Genomic DNA, 24,349 nt, shown 5'->3' on the forward strand with positions numbered 1-24,349 from the left:
TTCTCCAAGGTGGTAAGATGGGAAGGAAAAGAGAATGATCCAATGCCAAGATGTGGGTAATCACCCATCTCACAGTGATTATAGATAATTGCAATTTGAGTCTATTTGTTGTTGTAACACTACGAAATGGATTGGGAGTCTTTTATATAGCCTGATCTGGGTTCAGAATGATCAATTAATTTGGGAATAGGAATGAGGAAAAGTACTGTTTTTTTTTTGTTTTGTTTTGTTTTGTTTTGTTTTTGAGACAAGAGTCTCCCTCTATCGCCCAGACTGGAGTGCAGTGGTGCAGTGGTTCACTGCAACCTCCGCCTCCCGAGCTCAGGTGATCCTCCCTGCTTAGTCTCCCAAGTTGCTGGGACTAGAGGTGCATGCCACCCCACCAGGCTAATTTTTCTATTTTTTGTAGAGATAGGGTTTCACCATGTTGCCCAGGCTTGTTGCGAACACCCGAGCTCAAGCAATCCACCAGCCTCAGCCTCCCAAAGTGCTGGGACTACAGGCGTGAGCCACCATGTCCAGCCTGGACCATTTTCTCAAATATGATGTCTTTGAAATGTAATACAGTGTGATGTTCTTACATTGGCTGCATCCAGAGTCCTCATTCTTTTGCCAGGTCTTGTACCTCAAAAACGAATGTGTCATTCATTTCATCCATCTGTGAATATATTTAAGTGAGCATTTTCCATTTTATTCATTTTCTTCTGCCTCACAGCTCACTGAGTAGACCCCTGAATGTTTGCTGGTGATATTAATAATCATGCGTGCACAGTGACACAACAGTGATGGAACTCATTAGCTATTCACAGCACCAGAAGAGAAAGTACAAGAAAGTTTTACTGAACCAACTAAGGAGCTGAATCAGAGGCTCAGAGAAGTTCAGTGTGAGGACTACAGTCACAGCTATGAGACCATAGCCAAGAAGAGATTCCCAGCAGGGAGAAACCAAGCCTTTTGAGTCATAATTCGGTACTCGCTCCACCACACCCCACTGTCTTCCTCAAGATGATGGTGTGGAGGAGTACTGATTGATGAGGAGGATTAAACCTTTTTTTTTTTTTTTTGAGACAGAGTCTCACACTGTCGCCCAGGCTGGAGTGCAATGGCGTGATCTCAGCTCACTACAACCTCTGCCTCCCAGGTTCAAGTGATTCGCCTGCCTCAGCCTCCCTAGTAGCTGGGATTACAGACACCCGCCACGAAACCCAGCTAATTTGTGTGTTTTTGGTAGAGTCGGGGTTTTACCATGTTGGCCAGGCTGGTCTCGAATTCCTAACCTCAAATGATCCTCCTGCCTGGGCCTCCTGAAGTGCTGGGATTACAGGCGTGAGTCACTGTGCCCAACCAATTAAACCCTTTTTAATTAAAAAAAAAAAAATTGGAAACTAATTTGTATACTTCAGTGCATTGGAGGAAAGGTCATCGAAATGGCCCCGGTGTCTTGCTGCCCTCATTTAAAGAAATCCTCTCTATTTATTGTCGCTTATCTTCCTGTCCTCTGTGGGAGAAATGTTGCTCTAATGTTGCTTTTCAGAAAAGTAAAGATAATGCAAAAAAACACAAAGGGCTGGGGAGGTTGGGTTGGGCACTGGTGGAAGATAAGCTACCTTTGTTTCAGCCTGGAGCTTGATTCTTTTTGAAGTGAGTTGAAAGCTCTTGGTGCTAATCAAGAACTTTTTTGGGGGGTGGGGATGGGGGGACAGGATTGTATTCTGTCACCCAGGCTGCAGTGCAGTGGTATAATCATAGCTCACTGCAGCCTTGAACTTCTGGGCTCAAGCCATCCTCCCACCTCGGCCTTTGAGTAGCCAGGGTACAGGCATGCACCACCATGCCTGGCTAATTTTTAAAATTTAAATTTTGCAGAGACAGGGTCTTGCTATGTTGCCCAGGCTGGTCTCAAGCTCCTGGCTTCAAGCCATCCTCCCGCCTTGGACTCCCAAAGTGCTAGGGTTATAGGTGTGAGCCACCGTGCTCGGCCCTAATCATGAACTTTGAAAAGTGCTCCGTAGATTACAAAGCATTTTCTTCACTTGCCTTACATCCTGTGTGGGAGGGAAGTCTTTCCTTCCTGGAGGCAATGGGTAAGAAGAGCAACTAGACAGTGTGTAGCTCCTTACTCTCTGTGGGCATTTCAACATATGGAGCATGACTTACTGACTTGCTGTCTGTTCTGTCCATGAGCTACTCAGTGTCAGGAGTACAGGGCTTGACTTAAACGTAGGGATACTCAAAGGCCCACCTGGCAGTTTGTTATTGGGACACAGGGAAGCAGATCGTGTCGCTGAAGAGGAGGCTCCTGTCGGTGTCAGTACCTGGTGGGGAAGAAGGGATTGGTCAATATTTGGCTACACTCCTTCAGCTGTTGGTGCAGCAAAAGGCATAGCAGGGTGTGGGCAGAGATGCCTGCCAAGCCCAGCCTCAGGGCATGTACAACTCCCAAACTGGTTGTCTTTAAGGCTGTTATTTATCCAAATAAGGAGAAGCAGTGGTTTTGCTGACCATCTCAGATTTCCAAGCCATGTTCCCTGGCTGGCTGACTGACTTGCTATTTGAACTGAAAACACAAAGGTATTCCTTTGAAATGGAGCAGTCTTGTGGGGCTCGTGGGTACCCTGGAGTCATTACTTGGAAGTTTTTTTGGTTCCCCACATTTGTAGATAACATGAACATAGGTTGGTCTATTTGACCCGTCTCTTGTGACTCTTGCAACACTCGATACAGATGGACCTGATTTGGGACAGAAATAATACTCATTTTTAGAGGTTCTTGAACCACTGCCCTCCTTTGAAGAGGATTCAAAGGTCAGATCTCCACACTGATTTCTTAACACTAGAATGCAAGATTATTCTAGCACTTCGTAGATCCTGGCCCTGTTATCTGACTTCACGTAAGATATTTGAAGTCTCTGAGCCCAGTTTGTTCATCTGTGAAATGGGAATTATAATGTATCTGATGGAAATGAGATGAGAATTAAATGAGGTAATTTTGGAAAGCATTGGTAAATAGGAAGTTACCCAAAATATTCATTTTCTTCCCTATTTCCATCTTCTCTTGGCAGATTTAGTTGACAATATTTATAATAGAGAAATTCTAGACAATTGTGATTGCTATCCAAAGGATTTAACCAAGCTCACGGTAGAATGGAGATTGTGATGTGAACGTTCAGTGACCCTGTATTACCACGTCCCTCTACTCACTAAAGCAGTGGTTCTCAAAGAGCACTCCCTGGACCAGCAGGTCACTATCACCTGCTGGTGATAGTGACAGATTCCTCGGCACCCCCTGAGACCTACTGAATCAGACACAGTGGATGTTAGACCTGGTAATCTGATTTACCAAACTTTCCAGGTGATTCTGATGCCCACCGTCTGACAGCTGGAGAACCACCATCTGAGAGTAACTCACTTGTTGGGTCAGTAGTCTAGCCATTCACCCAGGGCACCTGGACTTTCCTATCCCTTATCCTTGGCCATGCCTTTGTTCCTGCCTGGAACACCTAAGAAAGGGACCTCTTTCTTACCTACTGAAATTCTACTCATCATTCATGAACCCACTCTCACCTCTTCAGAAAGGTGTTCCTCGGCCACCCCAACCATAAGAATCTCATTCTTCAATGAACTACCAGAGTGTTTGTCTGCTGTACTCGTCTGACACTTGGCAAAGTTATTCTTGCTTTGTCATATTTTAATGTTCATGCACATGTCTTATTTTTCCTACTAGAACGTAAGTTCTTCAAAGGTAGAAATCATGTCTTACAGATCCCTTTTCCCTCATCAGTCTTAACGCTGGGCTTTGTATATAGGTAGCTACTCAGTAAATATATGGATCCACAGAATCTCATCATTGGAATAGGCCTTAGAGAAAATCTACATGAGATTTCTTATTTACAGATAAAGAAAGGGATGTTGGCCAGGCGTGATGGTTGATGCCTGTGATCCTAGCACTCTGGGATGCCTAGGCAGGAAGATTTCTTGAGACTAGGAGTTTGAGGCCAGCCTGGGCAATATAGTGAGATCTCAGCTCTACCAAAAAAAAAAAATTTTAATTAGCTAGGTGTGGTAGTGCACACCTGTAATCCTACCTATTCAGGAGGCTGAGTTGGGAGGATCACTTGAACGGAGGAGTTCCAGGCTTCAGTGAGCTATGATCACACCACTGCACTACACCTGAGTAACAGAATGAGATCCTGTCTCTTTAAAACTAAAAAAAGTGAAAAGAAAGAAAACAATATTAACACCTGGACCAGAATGCTGGTTCCGGGATTCCCCATTTGGTGTTCTTCCCCCATCACCCTGCTGCGCCAACTGCGGGGAAACGCACCTGGGGGCTCTCAGAGCCACTGGCCTGGCCCCCAAACTAGCAGGTGCTCTCGTGTTCTCTGTCACAGACTCCAACTAAACCCAAGGAAAGCAGATGAGTTTTCAAAGCTATTGTCATCTAATTTATAAACCTAGAACCTCTTAGATTTTTTCATAACTAATGAAAACTGGGAAAGTACACATTTTTCATTCATAAGCCTATAAAATTGTGTAACAAATGGCATCAACTCCTAGCCTTACACGCGAGAATTTCCCCAGTTCACACACTCAGAACACCTAGGATACCCATGGAACTTCTTTTATTTTTGAATAAAAGTTCACAGTGGGGCATTCACAGTGGAGGAGGCGGCTCCTATGAACCCAGGAAGAATTGGCACGAGGGCTGTTTTAATCTGGGTCCCCATCATTGTTTTTTTATGTTTATTTTGAGTAAAAATTGAACCTGGCAGATCTATGAATTATTGTCTTGTAGTGTTACCCTCTGGGACTGTTCCCTCAGACAATCCTTTCTTCTCTTGACACATGGGCTGATGTTGTTTGGCTGAGGATCAGAATAATGGCACAACTAAAACATCTTTCATCAGAAGTCATCCGTAACACATCCTTTAATATTTGCTCCACAGACACAGCTCACCTTGTGCTGTTTTTTCTTTTGCTTGGTAATAGAACCTACACAAATCCTACTGAGATCAATATGAACACAGCAGAATGCAGGCAATGGAATGTGGTTCCTGTAGAAGGGCTAAGATGGTAACCTAGGTCCACGGAGTTGGTTTCAGAAAAGCTGTGATCTAAGAAGGAGGAGCAGTGAAGGGAGACATGAGACAGGCCTGAAGGGGTTAAACCTACTAGGGAGCAATTGGTAGTGAGAAGCTGAGACCACATGAGGCCATGAGAAAGGAGTTATTACAGAAACAGACATCCTGGGATTTGAGTAGCTCCATTGTGAGAAGACATTGACAGACCACGAATAAATGGCCATATGGTTTCCAAGTTGACATCTGCCATTCCCCAATGTGTTTACCACCATTTACTCTCATGGGCTCTGAAAACCATCTATCTTTTAAACTGCAATTGTATAGCATGAAATTCTACATAGATCAACATCGATTCATTGTTTAACTTTAGGTATATCATATCTTCAAACTAAAATATATATACATTTTAGTTCTCATGTTCTAACCATCCTAAAGCTATATAACACTCTACCTAGCTGTTTTCGTATCTATCCTTTAAACTGCAGTTGTAGAGCATAACATTCTGGTTTTTTTGGTGGGGTAGGGTGGGGGGAGACAGAGTCTTGCTCTGTTGCCCAGGCTGGAGTACAGCAGTGTAATCTTGGCTCACTGCAACCTCCACCTCCCAGGTTCAAGCAATTCTCCTGCCTCAGCCTTCCGAATAGCTAGGATTACTGATGTGTGCTACCATGCCCAGCTAATTTTTGTATTTTTAGTGGAGATGTGGTTTCACCATGTTGGCCAGGCTGGTCTCGAACTCCTGGCCTCAGGTGATCTGCCCACCTCGGCCTCCCAAAGTGCTGGGATTACAGATGTGAGCCACTGCACCCAGCTGTATAGCATAAAATTCTACACAGATCAACATCACCTCATTGTGTAAATTTAGGTATGTTAATATCATCAAGCTAAAATATGTATACGTTTTAATTCTCATGTTGTTGTAATCATCCTAAAGTTATATAATGCTCTAGCTAGCTATTTTTGTTCACAATATAATCAATTTGGTCAGTCTCTCCAGTGAAAAGAAAAAAGGGCATAGAGTGCAGCGATGGAGACCCTGTGCCTCTGTGGGCGGTGCATGCATCTCTGAGGGGCGTGGTCCTGGGAATGTCACCCCGTAATAGAATTAGGGTTAAAATGGTAAGGGATTTTAATCAGCTAAGGCTCAGATATTTTATTTTATAAATAATCTGGTGCCTGTGACTGATGATGACCTTGTGCATGTGTCTGTGTGTACATACACGTATATGTATGTGTATATGTATATATAACTTATGTGATATGGGGATATCTATATCGTACTGAGTGATGTATAATATAGATAGGTATATATAAGTATAATATATACAAGCATATATACTGATATGTCTTAGTTAAATATAACTAATATATAACTAATTATATAACTTACTCATTTTGAGGCAAGTAGATGAAACCTAATTGTAAGTCAAGAGAGGCTCTAAATCATTAAAGCTGAAGCCCATTGAGATGCCCCAGTGATTCTTTTCCTTTGCTGTGAAAATCTGGACTGGTGAATGGAGTGAGGTACTTCTCAGACAGACTTGTTCGTGTTTCACACCAAGGCCAGAAATCAAATAAGGAATCCATCAGTGATCATGCGTGGGTAGGCATGAGGAGCATCGTTCTTTGCAGAATAGCTCGCAGTGTGCTGAAGTGCACAGCAGGTCACACGCAAACAACCGAGGAAGCTGGGGTTCTTGCTGCTTCACTGCTTAGCAGCTATGGGAAGCTGGGTGACGTTCTTAACTCCCTGCACTTCTGTTTCCTAACCATTCAGAAAGACGTAGGATACCTGTCCTATGTCTCTCACTGAGTTCTGGAGCCCATGAAATGTCACAATTGAGAGCCCTTTGTAAACTGCAAACTGCTGTGTGACTATTGGAGTGTTTGTGGGTGGGGTATGGTGAGCACAGGGATTTAAAAATCCCTTGTTAGAATATGAAGTGTCACAAGCAAATAAAGCAGTATATCCTATATGGCAACATGTGGTTGACAAGTTAAATAGGAGTTTCAAGAACTGTCATAAAGAGAAAAATAAAGTCTAAGGCACTAAAAAATTGTAGTTGGGTGCTGTAGATAACTTACTAGTATCCAATCTAGAAAACATTGAAAGGGAGTTGTGCATAAAAGAACAAGGTCTGTCCAGGAAATGGGTGGATGTGCAGAGATGGAGATAAGAGAAGGAGTTATTTGTACCATCTGTTGCAAGTGTTATAAAGAAGATATCATTTTACAAACTGTAACTATTTTCGGTACAAAAGAAGGTTGTCCTTGGCCTAGAGAACACAGGAGTAGCCCAGCAGAAAACTGAATATCAGTGAGAAGGACATTTTTCTTTCATCCATCCTACAGCACTGCACAGTTATTGATTGTGGCTTGGAAGCGAAATGATTTATTTAACATTACTTCTTTATTCTGTTCCCGATTGAGATCTTTAATCACTGTTGGACCCAGGACTGGTCAGCCAGGTCTGGCCACTGGAGGGCTCAGTAGAGTTCCTGTGTCAAAAGATTTATAGAACTAACGTTCATCTTAAATATAGCCATAAGCTAACCGCTGACTGGCCATCTCTTTCCTGGGAATTAAATAATTTTGGCAGCAGTCTGTCTGTCTGCCTCATGTCTGGAAGACATTCCGTTTACAATCAAATGAAACAATAGGCTAACTAAAACCTTACAAATGGCAATCTTCCCAATTTTACCAATGCAAACAAGATGAATTTGAAATTTTTTCAATGTAATAATCCCTTCCCTTTGTAATATCATCTTCATATCTATAGGTACAGTTTAGATTTTCTTTGAGCAAATGTAATTTTTTAAAAGGCAATGAAGAAATGAATATGAAAGGGAAAATAGGAAGGAATATGTGTCACAATACTATTGGCTTTACCAGAGCATAAAAATTATTTCCTGTTGAGGTAATCCTGAATATTTCCTAGCACGTCCATTCTTAACGCTGACTCAGAAAGAATACATTGCTTCCACTTTGCTTTTAGGCCTAGTCAATGAAAGGAAGAGGGAAAATGAAGAGTAGGACACTTTATACGCTGGTGGGAAGAGTAATGTGGCAATGGCTGTAATGTCCCAAGGTAGAGCAGGCAGAGAAGGGTCTGGTGAAGTCATCAAACCGAAGCGTGGGGGTGTTAATGGTTGCACACACTCATACTGAACCAAACTTTGTGGTGAGTTGGCCTGAACGAGCCCTTCTCTGGAGAATGTGCCTTCCACTGAGATTAAGCCACTGGGTCCTAGATGGCACCAGGACACCAGAATACTGTTTAGGAAATTGGCTTGTCTGGTTCATTAGCGGATACTCTGGGGCCTTTGGAGATTGAGCTCCACCTCTCTCTTGGGTGAACTCCGTGCTTGCTAAAGAGCATTTAACTCATCCTGATTCACCGCAGGATTGGGCTGGCTTTCAAACTCCTGACAGTGAATTACTGCTCTGGTAATGACGAATCCATGCGCGCATGCTACAGACAGTGCCCTGGAGCATTTTGAAAGTGAAAGGAAATTGCTGTGGACCTGGCATGAAGGAAGGGAAAGGAGAAGTAAACCAGACTTCTCGCATTGAACCCACCGACTCTCATTGTAACAGGGTCAACAGAAGCCACCTCTCTCTAGCGTAATGAACAAGGTTTCTTGTGGTTTTTTGTTTTGTTGCCTTTTTTTTTTTTTTTTTTTTGAGACAGGATCTCACTCTGTCACCCAGGCTGGAGTGCAGTGGTGTGATCTTGGCTCACTGTAGCCTCTCAACCTCCCAGGCTCAAGTGATCCTCCCACCTCAGCCTCCCAAGTAGCTAGGAACACAGGCATGCACCAGTATGCCCAGCTAAGTTTTTACTCTTTGTACAGACTTGGCCTCCCTATGTTGCCCAAGCTGGTCTCAAACTCCTGGGCTTGGGAAATCCTCCTGCTTCCACATCCCAAAGTGCTAGGATTACAGGTGTGAGCCACATAGCACCTAGCCCATAGCAGATATGGGATAACATGTTGAACATGGCATGACTTTCTTAGCCAAGCAGCAGAGAGACAGAGAGAGTTCACTGCTCTGTTTCCTGGGGAACAGCCTGACCCCAGACCCTTCACAAACAGTCACTGGAACAAGCAACCCTGCCCATAATAAGCAGGTAAAGAAGAATTATAAGAGCCGTGTCTGTTAGCACACCTCATGCCATAAAACAGGGTCTTTGGGGGATGTGATAGGGGCAGCATCGCGGCGTAATCAGATAAGGGGGACCACCCCTCCATCCCCCTTCCTGGAAAGTACGTGCTTGACCGAAGACACAAAACCTGCCTAATGTGGACCAGATTCATCAGAAACTGATAGTGTGTGCCTCCCATACTCTGGTGAGAAATAACAAACCCTTGCTGATTAGATTAAAAATCAAAACAAGAGCTTCCACATTCCTTCTACTGTTTTCCAACCTCTTAGGTGGCATCTGTTACAACCACTGCACCCAAATATCGTTCCTAGTGAGACATCTTAGGAGGGTGGCAATGTTACGTGCTCCATTTGCCCCCTTCTTTAATAACCACAAAGTAATTTGATGGCAGTAAACAGTTTTTTTAGAAAGCCTGCAAAGGACTGGATTTGAACTTGAAAGACGTCATGGAATTCTTTTGGTCAGCAAGAACAACCTCTAAAAGCCTTAAAATGTTTTTAAAATGCACAGGCTGCCCAGAGTGTGGTAGTCGGGTGTGGCGTGAAGCCAGTGGGGCTTCCAGCCCAGTGTGTGGAGTTCCTTGTCACCGTATTCCCACTTGGATAGCTTTCGGTTCCACCCAGTCCCCAAGGGCCCAGAAAACATGATGGTGATCAGAGCCAGCCTGTGAGCGCAGGAGGTGCTTCCTTTCTCCCCGACCTTTTGCTAGCAATGCATTAATTCCCGTCCTCTGCTGAGAGCTGCACAAGTCACTTTGTGTTGTGGACATGCACCTTCTTGTACCTGTTCCCCTGGAAGAGACCGGCTGTGCTGACAGCGGTTGTACCCAGAGGTCTCTGGGGATCGCCTAGCTCTAGTCCTTCATCTTGTTTAGGGTGGGTCAGAAGGGCTCTGGTTTCCTTTCCAGAATCCCCTCTGCACAGCCACGGTTTGCCCTCTCTCTCTTTTTCCTTCTCATTTCAGATGTATTTTCCAGGGTGATTGCAGTTCCTTGCCTGGCTCTATGTAGGACTGATTAATGGCTGCTACCCAAAGTTCAGCTTGGTAAAACAGGGCTGGTTAATTAATAGACAGCCTCCTTATCTCCCTCATGTTTTCCCTCTGGTATTAAACCAGGGGAAGAGGCTTATGTTTCCTTCAGCTGTCAATTCCCAGACTTCAAAAGTCTGGTAGCAAACTGGGTGTTGGGTGCTGGTCTAGGTTTAAGTAGCACCTTTAAGTCAACAGAAAACTGATGTGAAAGTTGGTTCCTCTGGATTGAATATGTTGGGTTTTCTGACAGTTTCATTTCTCGGTGGCTGGTTGTTTGCCCTTTTTAATGATCCTGTTTGCCTTCGGTGAAATATATTTTGTAATATTTCCTTTGCTGTTAACCCATTTACCTAGGCCGTTTAAAGTTCCTTCACTGGTGTTTTCCCTGTAAGCAATTGTTGAAGGACTGAGTCACCCGTGAGGTAGCCTGTGGTTGGATGTGGGCTGAGGTTATTCAGTGACTAATTTCCAAGGGGAGGAGAAATTGACTTATCACGGGGAGGGTTACTTTTTATCCATGCCACTGTCAGCTTCTCTCTGAAAACTGAGTATTACAAAATGGTCTTTATTGGTTGTGAACACTCGAGCTGAGAAACATTTTAGGATCTCTGTGTCTTTTGTGATGATTTTGTCTCTGAAGAGGAAGCTGTCTAAAATATTCAAGTGTGGAACCAAGGATTTAGATGAAGCCAGCAAACAAAGGAATCATGTAATCAGGACCTGAGCGAATGTGCTTACTCACGGCGTTAGGTACACAGGTGATTTCCTTAAGACAAAGTAAGTGGCTTTAATTCTTTGAGGGTGAAAGAGTGTCATAAGATTCCTTTTCAGTTTTCTCTGCTTACTTCACTGTGTGGTCTGATTGAGTGATATGTTTACAAATTCCAGACTTGAAAGGGTGGGGTTTGAAATACAACAAACTGTACATAATATTCCTTTTCCACAAGATATATATACACACACACACACACATATACACACACACACACGTGCGTATATATATTTTAATACTCCACAGACATTATTACATGAGGCAGTTTCCCAAGATGATTTTAAACAAATATCTTTTATACTAGGTTTTTTTTTTTCTGGAAACAATTTTAATATGTTGTTTCTTATCTTACCTTCAAGATCTGAATGAGTGATATTCGATTTGACTTATGATACTTTTGGGAAATAAAATATAGCTACATGTAAGAGTTTCTAACTCAGACTTCAGATCTTAATATGAAATGGCCCCAGATACTTTCTGGTGTTTCAGAAGTATGGTGTAAACAGCATTTTGATCCGTGTGCAGTCTGTGGGCAGGGACACCAGCCTCTCAGCCTGCTATTATGATGAGGCTCTTGAAGAAACTACCCTCTTTCTAAGAACTGGAAGGACTCAAATAACAAAGAGACAATAGAGGTTTGGGCAGTAATGGAAAGAAGAAAAGACAGTGCCTAACCAAGCAGATGAATGCGGTAGAACAGTCTTGTCTAGATACATTGCCATTATATCTAGGGCAAGTGAATGAACATTTTCTGTGTCTGGGCTTAGGTGCACACGGCAAATAGGTATCTGTGTTGTATTCAGAAAGGGGGCTGAAAGAATCTTTATTTTTCTGTGTCGGTCATCTCTTTCTTGCTGTAAAACGAAATTGTTTCAAGCTTACACTGTGACATTAGTGTTGAAATTCTGTGGGGAAAAAGTGTCAATGATAGAACATAGCTAGTTACTTTAAACTCACTAAGGAAAAAGAGATGATAAGATTAGTAGCATCAGAGAGATCAGTGGTAGAATAAGGGACTAAGATATATTAATGTGAATGGCAACTGTGTGTGTGTGTGTGTGTGTGTGTGTGTGTGTGTGTGTGTTGCTTATTTATTTGCTTTGTCAGTTTAGTATAATTTTCTCCCACAAGGTCTGACTTTGAGTACCAGTGCAGGAAAAACCCAGTATGTATTTAATGCCATATCTTTACTCATTAGCAAAATAACAGTTAAAAACCAAAACAAAACAAATCTGTGTTGGTGACAGATTCTAGGAAGATCTCTCCTTAGTAAGAATACCCGCATCAAAGGCTGAGTTTGTTTTAAATTGTGAATTATACAATCTTAACCATCATGCTGCTTTAGTCTATCAGATTCTGGAGTCTCTAAATTCTACTTTTTATTGTAAGTGTGACCTTAGAAATCACACTGAAGGCTTGAAAACATCCCTCCAGTGATGTCCCCTTACCTTCCCCCACATCCTAAGAGCGAGTCGCCTTAGGCTGGTCCCTGTCTTTTATAGTAGGATTCCCAAGTTGTCTGATCATAAGGGTTCATTCTAGTTGTGGTTTTAAAACAAATTTTCCCACTCTATATTGGGATCATTGTGTCATTTTTCTTCTTGGGCTCTATTTAGAGCCGAGGATGAAATACATGATCCTGGTTCTTTTTAAAACTCCGTTTTGGAAAGTCAGTCATAGCTTGGCAAACCAACATAAAAATTCTGCCAAGACTTCCAACATCTAAGTCACCTGTGTTGATAGAGACATTCAACCTCAGATTACCAATTCTGTCATAACCGAATGTTTGTATTCAGTGCCACTGTGAACAACTCAGGTTGATGGTGACTCTTTTGATGACCCTTTTGGATGATGGCAAGATTATTTTGAAGTGGACAGGGCAGGGAAGACACACAGGATTAGCTCCAGATCCAGGATGCTGACTGTTCATGGCAAGCATCCATCCTCCTTGGCTGAAGTCCCATTCTGGTTGGTTGGTGCCCATGCCATACTGGATATTAGCTGTCTAATATTTCGACTATCACCGACATTTCCCACATGAATGCCCAATATAATGTATTAGAATTACTCTAAGTTAATTGTTATATTTCTTTCTAATCTCATCTACACATGCCACTAGAAAATCTAATGAGATATTCTTTCTAATTAGATCTTTAAATGTTTCATTTTAAAGGTTATTTATATATCTTCTAACCAATTTTGGCATGTCACCAAGCATGTTTTAAAAATACCTATGTAAATACCTTTGCTGTTTTCAAAGACATGTACTCAACTTTTTATGAATTTAAATAAATTGTACATTTTCCTTTTACTAATATTCTTTATCCTTCTGGACAGTTCTATACTCCCTAGAATATTTTATTTTATTTTATTTGAGACAGAGAGTCTTGCTGTGTTGCCCAGGTTGGAGTACTGTGGTGCATTCTTGGCTCACTGCAACCCCTGCCTCCCAGGCTCAAGCAATTCTTGTGCCTCAGTCTCCTGAGTAGCTGGATTACAGGCACATGCACCACGCCTGGCTAATTTTTGTATTTTTTACAGAGATGGGGTTTTGCCATGTTGCCCAAGCTGGTCTCCAACTCCTGGCCTCAAGTGATCTGTCCACCTCAGCCTCCCAAAATGTTGGGATTATAGGCATGCGCCACTGCACCCAGCCCCTAGAATCTTAATGTCCCTTTTTACACTCCTGCCAAAAAGAGGAAAGTTTCTGCTGGTTAATTGAGGTCATAGTCCCCCAGATCAAGATGTATTCTGAAGGTGGCTAAGGAAGGAAAAGAGAACAGGGAATAGTGATTGACCTAGTTAGGACTGTTGTTCATACAAAGAGGGTTCTAGATATTATACTGATTGATTGATTGATTGAGACGGAGTCTCACTTTGTCACCCAGGCTGGAGTGCAGTGGTGTTATCTCGGCTCACTGCAACCTCCGCCTCCTGGGTTCAAGCAATTCTCTTGCCTCAGCCTCCCGAGTAGCTAGGACTACAGGCGCACACCACCACACCCAGCTAATTTTTATATTTTTAGTAGAGAGGGGGTTTTGCCATGTTAGCCAGGCTGGTCTTGAACTCCTGACCTCAAATGATCCACCTGCCTCGGCCTCCCAAAATGCTGGGATTACAGGCCTGAGCCACTGTGCCCAGACAGTTCTACATATTTTAAATATTTTTCTGGAATTAATAACAATAATGACAATAGTACCTACCATTTGTTGTATGTGATTTGCCTTGGACACCATGTAATGCTTTATAAACAGTGGCATGTTTGAGTCGATGTGATGAATTTATCTCGATGTTGGTTTTGGTTGGTTATTGCATTGTGTAATCTGATTATGTGGGGAATTTGCCCAGATATCCGCTGCTCACTGAGCCAGTCCCTCCTGTATTTTATGACCTGTGAAGCCCTGTGCTGCTTCCTGCTGAGCCATATTTTGCTTTTTATTGAGCTCTGAATTGTGAAGGCAGAGTGAGAGAAGTATTTATAGAGGATCCGTGTTGCTCTCCTGCAAAACCTGTGTCACGGGGTTGCCCAGCCTCCCTGGAACGAGCATCAATCAGGTGTATTGTCACACAATGACCTTGGGACTGTCCCTTCTGGTCTAAAGCACTGAGCACCTGAGTCATGAGGGTGTCCAGTGAGCAGGGAGGACCTCATGGGCTGGAGCATCAGGGCAGGGGCCATGCAGAGCAGACGCACCTGGAGCCTGACCACAAACCTAGGTATGGATCCACAAGAACTAGGACATGGGGAGAGAGACCCTGGACAGCATCAGCACATCACAAGTTAGGTTTAGAGAAGGGAGAACAGATTAGCCTATCATAGTGGGAGCTCTGTGTGTGAGTCGTGGGAGGGGAATGGGGGGAAGTGGAGATAAAATTGTAATTGTGAGGGAGGAGTCTGCAAACTCCAGGGGGCCCAGAAATAGTCAGCCCCTACAGGAGCCAAGAGGTCAATTCTGCCGTGCCCAGGTCATGTGTTCAAAAAGGGCTCCATTTTGTTGCTACATATTCACACCTTATTTGCACTTCTCATTGGTCACTTTCATTATGAAATCCACTTCTCTATGTACAACTCGCAGGGCAGGGATTCTACACTGCTGGATCATTCCAGGAACAAGATTAGGAAGCCGTGGGAGTCCCACTGGTTGTTCCTGCATTACCGTCTATGAAGTTTAAGAAAGAAGGTGCCCTCTCCATGGCGCTTGGGAGTTTCCGTGGAGCTTGGGACTTGTTTAGAACTACATCCTAGAATAATGCCAGGCACTTACCAAGTGCTTGGTAAATAACCTTTACTACATGCAGTAAGTTTTTATGATAAAGAAGCAGTTCGTTTGTATCCTGTGCATTAGGCTCTGTTTCATTTTCAACCTTCTCCTGGTGCCTCTACTATCCCTACTCTCATCTGCGTCACCCACATCATGAGGTCTCTTGGCTGCTAATCTTGGTTCTTGCCATTCGAGCCCCCACCTCTCTCCTCAGGTCCCTACCTCATCCACCCTCCATCTATTTATACCCTTCTTGTCTGTCACATCTCCTGGAAGTCAGGATAGGGACTGTGGGCTCCTGTGACCTCACCAATAGAACTTGAAGAATGGGTGGAGCTTGTCTCTCCTTCCATCAGTTATTTGGAGAATCTCAGTGGGCATTTTCCCGTGGCACCTTGACCAAAGCAAAAATATATGAAATCATCTTATCCTGAATTAGTTTGTATTTTTCATTCTACTCCCTTGCTAAACACAGTAGCATAGTTGCAAATTACAGTTGACCATTGACCGAGGTGGGAGTTAGGGATGCTAACCGTCCACACACAGTAAAACAATAAAATAAAAAGTCTGTGTAGAGGCCAGGCACAGTGGCTCATGCCTATATGCCTATAATCCCAGCACTGTGGGAGGCCGAGGCACGCAGATCACCTGAGGTCAGGAGTTCGAGACCGGCCGGGCCAACATGATGAAACCCAGTCTCTACTAAAAATATAAAAATTAGCTGGCCATGGTGGCCCATGCCTGTAATCCCAGCTATTTGAGAAGCTGAGGTAGGAGAATCACTTGAACCCAGGAGGCAGAGATTACCGTGAGTGAGCTGAGATCACGCCACTGCATTCCAGCCTGGGAGACAGAGCAAGACTCCATCTAAAAAAAAAAAAAAAAATTCGCGCAGAACTTTTACCTTCCCGCAAACTTAACTACTCACAGCCTACTGCTGACCAGAATACTTACAGATGACATGAATAGTCAATTAACACATAGTTTGTATGTTATATATTATATACTGTATTCACACAATAAAGTAAGCTGGATAAAAGCAAATGTTCTTAAGTAAACCATAAGGAAGAAAAAAATCTGTTTCCTGTTTATTAAGTGAAAGTGGATCATCATAAAAGTCTTCATCCTCGTCAACTTCATGTTGAATAGGTGAGAAGGAGGAAGAGAAGGGCTTGGCCTTGCTCTCTCAGGATTAGCAGGGGAAGAAGGATATCTGTGTATAAGTCGACCCACACAGTTCAAAATTGTATTCTTCAATGGTCCACTGCCATGGTACTCTTATTGTTTAATTATTTCCTTCCAGCCTTTCCATGCTGATTTATCATAGGCTCAAGTGAAGAGTTGGTGAATGAATGAAACTTACCTTCCAGGTTTTCCTCCATGTATCTCCTTTCCCCCTGCTCGTCTCCCTAGATTGTATCCACTTGGAAAGATGGGAAACATGGTTACTATTTCCCAGGGCTAAAGGTAGAAAAATGTGCTCAGGACAAGTTTTAGAAGAGGCAACATTAGCACTATTGATACACTAGACCTGCATTTATTGAGCAGCGTCTCTAAGAAGCTGTGACATTAAAATTTAAGCCACCACACTGTTTTTTCCTGAAACCCCACAAAATTGCACTCTCCATCAAGTGCATTCATTTCTTGTGGTTGCTGTAACAAGTTACCATAAATTTAGTGGCTCAAAACGCCATAATTTTTTAAAACACCATAGATGTATCATTTTACTTTTATGGAGATCAGAAGTCCCAAGTGGATTTTGCACATCAATATCAATGTGTCGGCAGGGTCACCCTCTCTCTGGAGGCTCCAGAGCGGGATCCATTTCTTCACCTTTTCCAGCTTCTGGGAGCTGCCCACATTCCTTGGCTCATGGCCCCTTCTCATAGCACCTTCCAAACTCTTCTAACTCGACTTCTATCATCATAGATCTCCCCTGGAGCTGATTTTCCTGCCTCCCTCCTACACGTATAAAGACCCTTGTGATTGCCTTGAGTCCACCAGGATAAAGATCTCCCATCTCACCATCCTTAACTCCACCCCATCTGCAAAGCCTCTTTTGCCATGTAAGGAAACATATTTACAGATTCCAGGATGAGGGTGTGTACATCTTGCAGGGGAAGCCACACAGTTACATACTGAGACTTCTCTTGAAACATGAATATCAAAGTCAACTTTCTAATCCTTTGTTTTCTTTTCAGATGCAGAGAGAACTTGTTTATGCAAGAGGAGATGGCCCTGGGGCCTCTCGCCCCGGATCTACTGCTCATCCACCCCATGCAATTCCAAATTCCCCACCGTCTACTCCGGTGCCCCATTCCATGCCCCCCTCCCCATCCAGAATTCCTTATGGGGGCACCCGCTCCATGGTTGTTCCTGGCAATGCCACCATCCCCAGGGACAGAATCTCCAGCCTGCCAGTCTCCAGACCCATCTCTCCAAGCCCAAGCGCCATTTTAGAAAGAAGAGATGTCAAACCGGATGAAGACATGAGTGGCAAAAACATCGCAATGTACAGAAATGAGGGTTTCTATGCTGATCCTTACCTTTATCACGAGGGACGGATGAGCATAGCCTCGTCCCATGGTGGACACCCACTGGATGTCCCTGACCACATCATTGCATATCACCGCACCGCCATCCGGTCAGCGAGTGCTTATTGTAACCCTTCAATGCAAGCAGAAATGCATATGGAACAATCACTGTACAGACAGAAATCAAGGAAATATCCAGATAGCCATTTGCCTACACTGGGCTCCAAAACGCCCCCTGCCTCTCCTCACAGAGTCAGTGACCTGAGGATGATAGACATGCATGCTCACTACAATGCCCACGGGCCGCCTCACACCATGCAGCCAGACCGGGCCTCACCGAGCCGCCAGACCTTTAAAAAGGAGCCAGGCACCTTGGTGTATATAGAAAAGCCACGGAGCACTGCAGGATTATCCAGCCTTGTGGACCTTGGCCCTCCTCTAGTGGAGAAGCAAGTTTTTGCTTACAGCACGGCAACGATACCCAAAGACAGAGAGACCAGGTAAGGTGCAGTGAGGGTGACCGAGGGTGGTACCTGGGTCCATGTGTCACTATGGGCTGCTCTACAGGGGTCAAACGGACAGAATAAATGTCTGAGCACCCATCTCTGCAGCATGCCCTGTGGATGCTGTAGGGGTTACAGAGTGGTGTCAAAGCCACCGTTGTCTGCAGAGTTTCTAAACTGGCAGAGGTTACAGCCATTAAGCCACGTTCAAGAAGACAGGTGCACCGACAATAGTAATCAGTCCCTTGCGCCTCTGGAGCATGGAACTAACAGCATTATCGTTTGTATAAATCTGAATAATTTGGAAGAAAATTGTCATTAGCAGAAGCCAGATGAAAAGATCAAAAGGTCATAATAATTGATCTGCTACTGCTGAAAATAAGGAGTGGTTTTCAGTTTTAACTGTTGGAAATAGCAGTTTGTGTTTTTCCTTGTGGAATACGATTTTGTTTTCTCATCTGGTTGTGGGAAGTGGAAAGAATGTGTCTGTTTTCTAAGAGGATAAAAATCTGAATTTGCATGAAAATGGAATGGCTTGGATTTGATACTTATCTAGGAGTGGTGCTGAAATCAGCAAAATTTTCCTAGTGAAAGACTCTCTGGGGATTTGAATTTCTTTTTAAATAGATATATTTTATAATTTACCAGTTCAGATGCTTCCTACTCTATCTTGAAAACCTTCCAAAGTTCATATAGTAATAGAAAAGCTAATTTTGATAAAGGAAATTTCTCTAGCCTGAATTGGTTGAAAGAAGTCAACAAAATAATCATAAAAATCTAGCCAAAGAAATTGAGTCCAAAAGACGTGTAAGCATGCTGCTACCTATTGTTATATATGAATTAAGGGGTATGAAAAATAAGATGTCCAGGCCGGGTACGGTGGGTCATACCTGTAATCCCTGCATTTGGGAGGCCAAGGCGGTGGATCACCTGAAGTCTGGAGTTCTAGACCAGCCTGGCCAACATGGTGAAACCCCGTCTCTACTAAAAATACAAAAATTAGCCAGGCATGGTGGCAGGCACTTGTAATGCCAGCTACTTGGGAGGCTGAGGCGGGAGAATCACTTGAACCTGGGAGGTGGAGGTTGCAGTGAGCTGAGATCACACCATTGCATTCCAGCCTGGGCGACAAGAGCAAGACTTCATCTCAAAAAGAAAAAAGACAAATAAGATGTCCAGATACTCAGTTATGCAATACCTTAGAACCACTGCTTCTCACTAAACAACGTTAATATCACTTACTGTTACATACCGTATAAAAAGAAGGCCAAAATTGTAAATGGAATGTGACCTGTCTACCTTACTATTTTCACACACAAGTCAGAAAGTCCTGAAGTCCTCTTTAGCACAGTTTTATTATGAAAGGGCAATCCCTTCTTATTTGTTCAGGTACTGGGAATATCATAGCAGAAAGATTTCAGGAGATGGAAAGAGAATGAACATGAAAGTTTTGGGATCATTAATGAAACAAAAAGTTCTGCCTCTCTCATGTAGTTAGAATAACAACAACAGTGACTGGCTTGATGATGCAGGACTAAGAAAATATAAGAGTTAGAAAATAGTATTCATTCTCTCTTTTCCGACGTTTTCATGAAGTGAAATTCTAAGCATCAAAGAAAGGGACTCTTCCTATCACTACAGACAGCTAAAGGGTATAGGATAAACATTCGTAGTGGTTCATTGGAGCAAACCATTGTGACATCTGGAGAGGAATCTACCAAGATGTGCCATAAGTCTTGGAAGCCTGTGCTGCATACTTCACAGAAAAGATAACACACCTGTCCCCTTTGGTGGGCTGTGAGGTGCTGGTTGGAAAATGGTATGTCACTGAGGGGATGGAACTTACAGGAGCAAGAATGTAGTCCAGGAAACAATAAAAACAATCTATCTCCTGCATATAATGTTGAGAGCCAGAATCCATCCTCCCCATCATCCCCCTGCCTCCCACACTGACCTGTCCTAGATGGAAGAGCATCAGGAGTTGATTTTGCCATGATCATATTGAACTGTTTCCACCCTGGTTCTTGGATGATAAAAACCTGAATTTGCATGAAGATAGCTTAGTTTAGATGTAATATTCTTTTGGGAGTAGTGCTGAAATAACAAAATTTTTGGCCAACCAAAGATGGTGTGTGCCTCCTTTGTAGAACCTAGCTCAATGTCACCCATGTAATTACCACACATACACAACTTAATGTACATCCTTTAGCCTCACTTTTCAAGAGATTTAGTTATGGAGAGAAAAAAACAAACCCTCTGCTGACCTGTGGAGTCATCTCTGTATGGGATCAAAATCTTGAAGAATTTTAGCTTTTGGTACTATGGGTATTCTTTTAGGGCCTCCACTCCCTTTTTTAAAAAAGATCTGCCAACCTCAGAGACTTCCATTTTGTAAAATTTCAGAAAATTCTATGGACTTGAGTTTTACATGTTAGAGAACCTTTCTAGAAAATCCAAATTATTTTCTTTCCAGTTTAACAAATATAAGAAAAACTGACTAAACAGATGAATATTCACCTAAAATACACTGTCATTATCACCACTGTGTTCTGACGTATGATTGTAATTATGAATGTAACGTTACATGTTCACATTTTTCGTTCCCCATAATGTGAAATAGCAGAGGAAGAATTTTATCTCATACATCTTGCCAAGGTGACTCCCCACCTGTAATCAGCTTATCTCCAGAGGGTGGAATTGGAGTGCTTGGTTATATGTGGGCTGGTTAGATTCTCTTTTCCTAGAGACCTGCACATAGACACACAGACACGCAGAGACACACACATACCACATAGACACACAAAGACACAGACACGTGACACACACAAAACAGACACACGTACACATACCCCCACACAGACACATACACACACACTCTCTCTCTCTCTCTCTGTCTACATTTAGAGTCACTATTGCTGAAAGACCTAAACACTCCCCGCTAACTCCACTCAGACACATGTCAAAGGTGAAGAATAATTCTCTGGTCAAAAGAACTTGAGTCTGGAACTTTTGTCCTCAGCACTCCTATGTGCTTCCCCCATTGTTTCTTACATGGGACAAAGTGACAAGGGTGGAGCTCATGCCATACTTCTTCCTCCAAGGACAGCTCAGAATCTGGCCCCAAACTCTTTTAGATATCTTGGTAACTAGGCTGACATGTAGCATTCCTGGGGGATGTGTAGGAAGGAGGTGAATGGCACCTATCATTTGTTGAGAGCCTTTTATGAGCCAAGCACTATGCGAAGTGGTTTCTGTACATTATATGATATAATCATCATGACAACCCAGTGAGGTATGTACTATCATCATCTGCATTTTACAGATGCAGAAACTGAGGCTCAGAGAGGATAAGTAACTTGCCCGAGGCTGCAAAGCCAGTAAGTGGCATAAAATGTCCAGGACTATTAAAGAATTCTACATATTCCATACTGTTTACCACTGTGCACTATTCTGCCTTGCAAATGTGAACTGTAAGGCCCACCTTCACACAACAGAGAAGTTAATTCAGGAGTGAATTCTAAACATTTTAACCAGAATTCTTCAAAAATTGTTTCAGGACTACATGCTAAGTAACTGCTCCTAAAGGATATTTATAATCATAAACACAGAATTTGCATAATTATGCTGCTAAATATATACATGTCCCATTTTAAATATAACTGCCCTAGCTAGTATATTAGCACAATTATGCAGAAATAGGGGAAGAAAGAGGACAATGTTCTTGGTATACTTAATTTTTTCAATGCATCTGAGTACTATGTCAAAGAAAAATGTTAAAAACAGGAACATCAGAAACAATTACTGAAGCACAAAATTATAGTCCATTGTCTCATCTATGTCATGATGTTATTTAGAAATACTTAATCTGTGTAAGTATTGTTAAAGAGTTTTCAACCCCTTAAAGCTTAACTTCATGAGCACAGGGTCCTATAAAGAACCGATCCAATTTCTGTTGCAATTTCATAATATTAAAAAGCAAATACATCTGAGAGTGTTTTTCGTACGAGACTCTCAAGTAACATTTTACATCAAAGATGTGAAGCTGCAAAAACACAGGAGGGAGGCTGAGAAATCGGTGGCTGTGCTTTCTGTTGGCACCGCTGGGTTCCTATGCTGTTCTGAAGAACACTTCAATATAATAGTCCAGATAACTGCGGGACGTTAGAAATCAGAGGGAAAAATTCTTCCTTCCACATTCATACTTTGAAGACATCCAGTGGTAGCTTTTTGAAGGAACATGATTTGGTAACAGCTCTGTTGACTTGAAAATAGCTCGCTCAAGACTGAGTAATTGAGTCTTGAGTCTTATATTTACTCACATACCTTGTGCTAATGAATTTGGCATCTCTTTCTTTCTAAAGATGCTTCAATGAGCATCTAGTAATAATAAATTGCATCTAGAATATCTGGAGAACACAGTGTCTATGGAATAACATTCACGTGATGGTAGGGTTCTCCTCCCAGGAGTACCAGGGACTTTGGGTATAGTGACAGATCATAGCTGCTTTGACTTTCAGAACAGCCATTCTAGTGTCTGAGCTTCTATAAAAGAAAACAATCTTAAGTGATGAAGTGATTTTACCCAAGTGACTTCCATTCAGCTAGGACTCCAAGTAGAGAATAGTCCTAGTGACTAGGAGAGACTGCCCAAGGAGACCATGTGTGACAAATGGCTTAGTGCCTGAGGCTCTGTCTTCTCTAGGTTGTAAAATTATTTCATTAAACAGCATCATTATTTCTATTCATGGCACATAAAACAGCCCTTAAGAATTGTAAAATTCTAGGACATTTATGTTTTGCTATTTTCTATTTGTAGTTTGGATCATATACTGTAATGTAAAATACCTTTAGTGAAATAACACTCAAAATCCAAGAGTGCTCATTGCAAAGTGACTACCTTGCCTTTGAAATGTATAATGGATTCTTCCAAATTGATTTTTCAGGACACAGTAAACTTGAACTGAGATTGTATTTTTACACTATTCTATACCTAGAGCAGCTACATTCAACAAATTAGTATAGAGTTACACTAGGAAGAAAAATTTTGCCCATTCTGAGCACCTATAGCTACAGAAAAGCAAGCAACTTGAGTTTCTGTTATGATTTTTGAGGTATGCTAGACTTAGCAGAACCTTCTATGTACAGGAGGAGCCCACATGGCAACTGGCAGCTTGTGTCTGCTTTTAATCATTTCACATCACTTTCTCGTTTTATGAGAATTCAGTGTTACTGTGTTGGTAACTTTTAGGAGTGAGATGGATCCTTGGTTAAACAGTTAATCAAATGCAAGTCTAAATTTGGATTTATGTCATTCAAAAATGTTCACTGTCACTGGAAGACCTTTGAATATTTCCTAAACCATGCTTTATCCTCCTAGAGGACAGTCAGATTGAATGATGAGAAAAGAAGGATTAATTGGTGTCCTTTCTTGCTGGTATAGTAAAAAGTGAGTCACATCAGAGATATCCTAAGTAGTTAGACTTAGCATCTCGGTAAAGCAGAGTTTCTTAACCTCTGCACTGTTGACAGTTAGGGCCTGATAATTTGCTATAAGGGGCTGTCCTGTGCATTGTAGGATGTTGTCTTAGTCCATTCTGTGTTGCTATAAAAATATCTGAGACTGGGTACTTTGTAAAGAGAAGACGCTTATTTAGCTCATGGTTCTAGAGGCCGAGAAGTTCTAGGACATGGCCCTAGCTTTTGGCAAGGCCTTTTGTGCTGCATCATAGCATGGCAGAGGAGGTCAAGGGAGAAGTGGACTCAGGCAAAGAGGGAGAAACCTGAGGGGGACCTGGTTTCCTAACAACTCACTCTCAGGGGAACAAATTCATTACTGAGAGAATGAATCCAATCTCTCAAGAGTGAGAGCGAGAAATCACTCACTACCTTGAGAACAGTAAGAGGCCCTTCATAAGGGATCCGCCCCTATAACCCAAACACCTTCCACTAGGCCCAACCTCTCAGCACTGCCACATGGCGATCACATTACAACATGAGTTTT

General features: G+C 42.6%; 1 protein-coding gene across 18 annotated transcripts in view; it reads left to right on the forward strand.

Annotated features, from left to right (window-relative positions):
• KIAA1217 (KIAA1217 ortholog) overlaps positions 1–24,349 on the forward strand; it is a 345,498-nt gene that overhangs the window by 254,708 nt on the left and 66,441 nt on the right. For 15 of the 18 annotated variants that reach the window (XM_033209919.1, XM_033209920.1, XM_033209921.1 and 12 more), the window contains one exon: positions 17,513–18,345. In XM_033209919.1, coding sequence (XP_033065810.1) covers positions 17,513–18,345 — 833 coding nt within the window. Of the gene's footprint in view, positions 1–10,768; positions 11,055–17,512; positions 18,346–24,349 lie in introns of those variants that run through there. The other 3 variants (XM_033209928.1, XM_033209937.1, XM_033209926.1) reach the window with 2 other exon arrangements.

This window comes from Trachypithecus francoisi, unplaced genomic scaffold, assembly GCF_009764315.1.
Source record: "Trachypithecus francoisi isolate TF-2019V2 unplaced genomic scaffold, Tfra_2.0 Lachesis_group9, whole genome shotgun sequence".
In the NCBI taxonomy this organism is placed as follows: Eukaryota; Metazoa; Chordata; class Mammalia; order Primates; family Cercopithecidae; genus Trachypithecus; species Trachypithecus francoisi.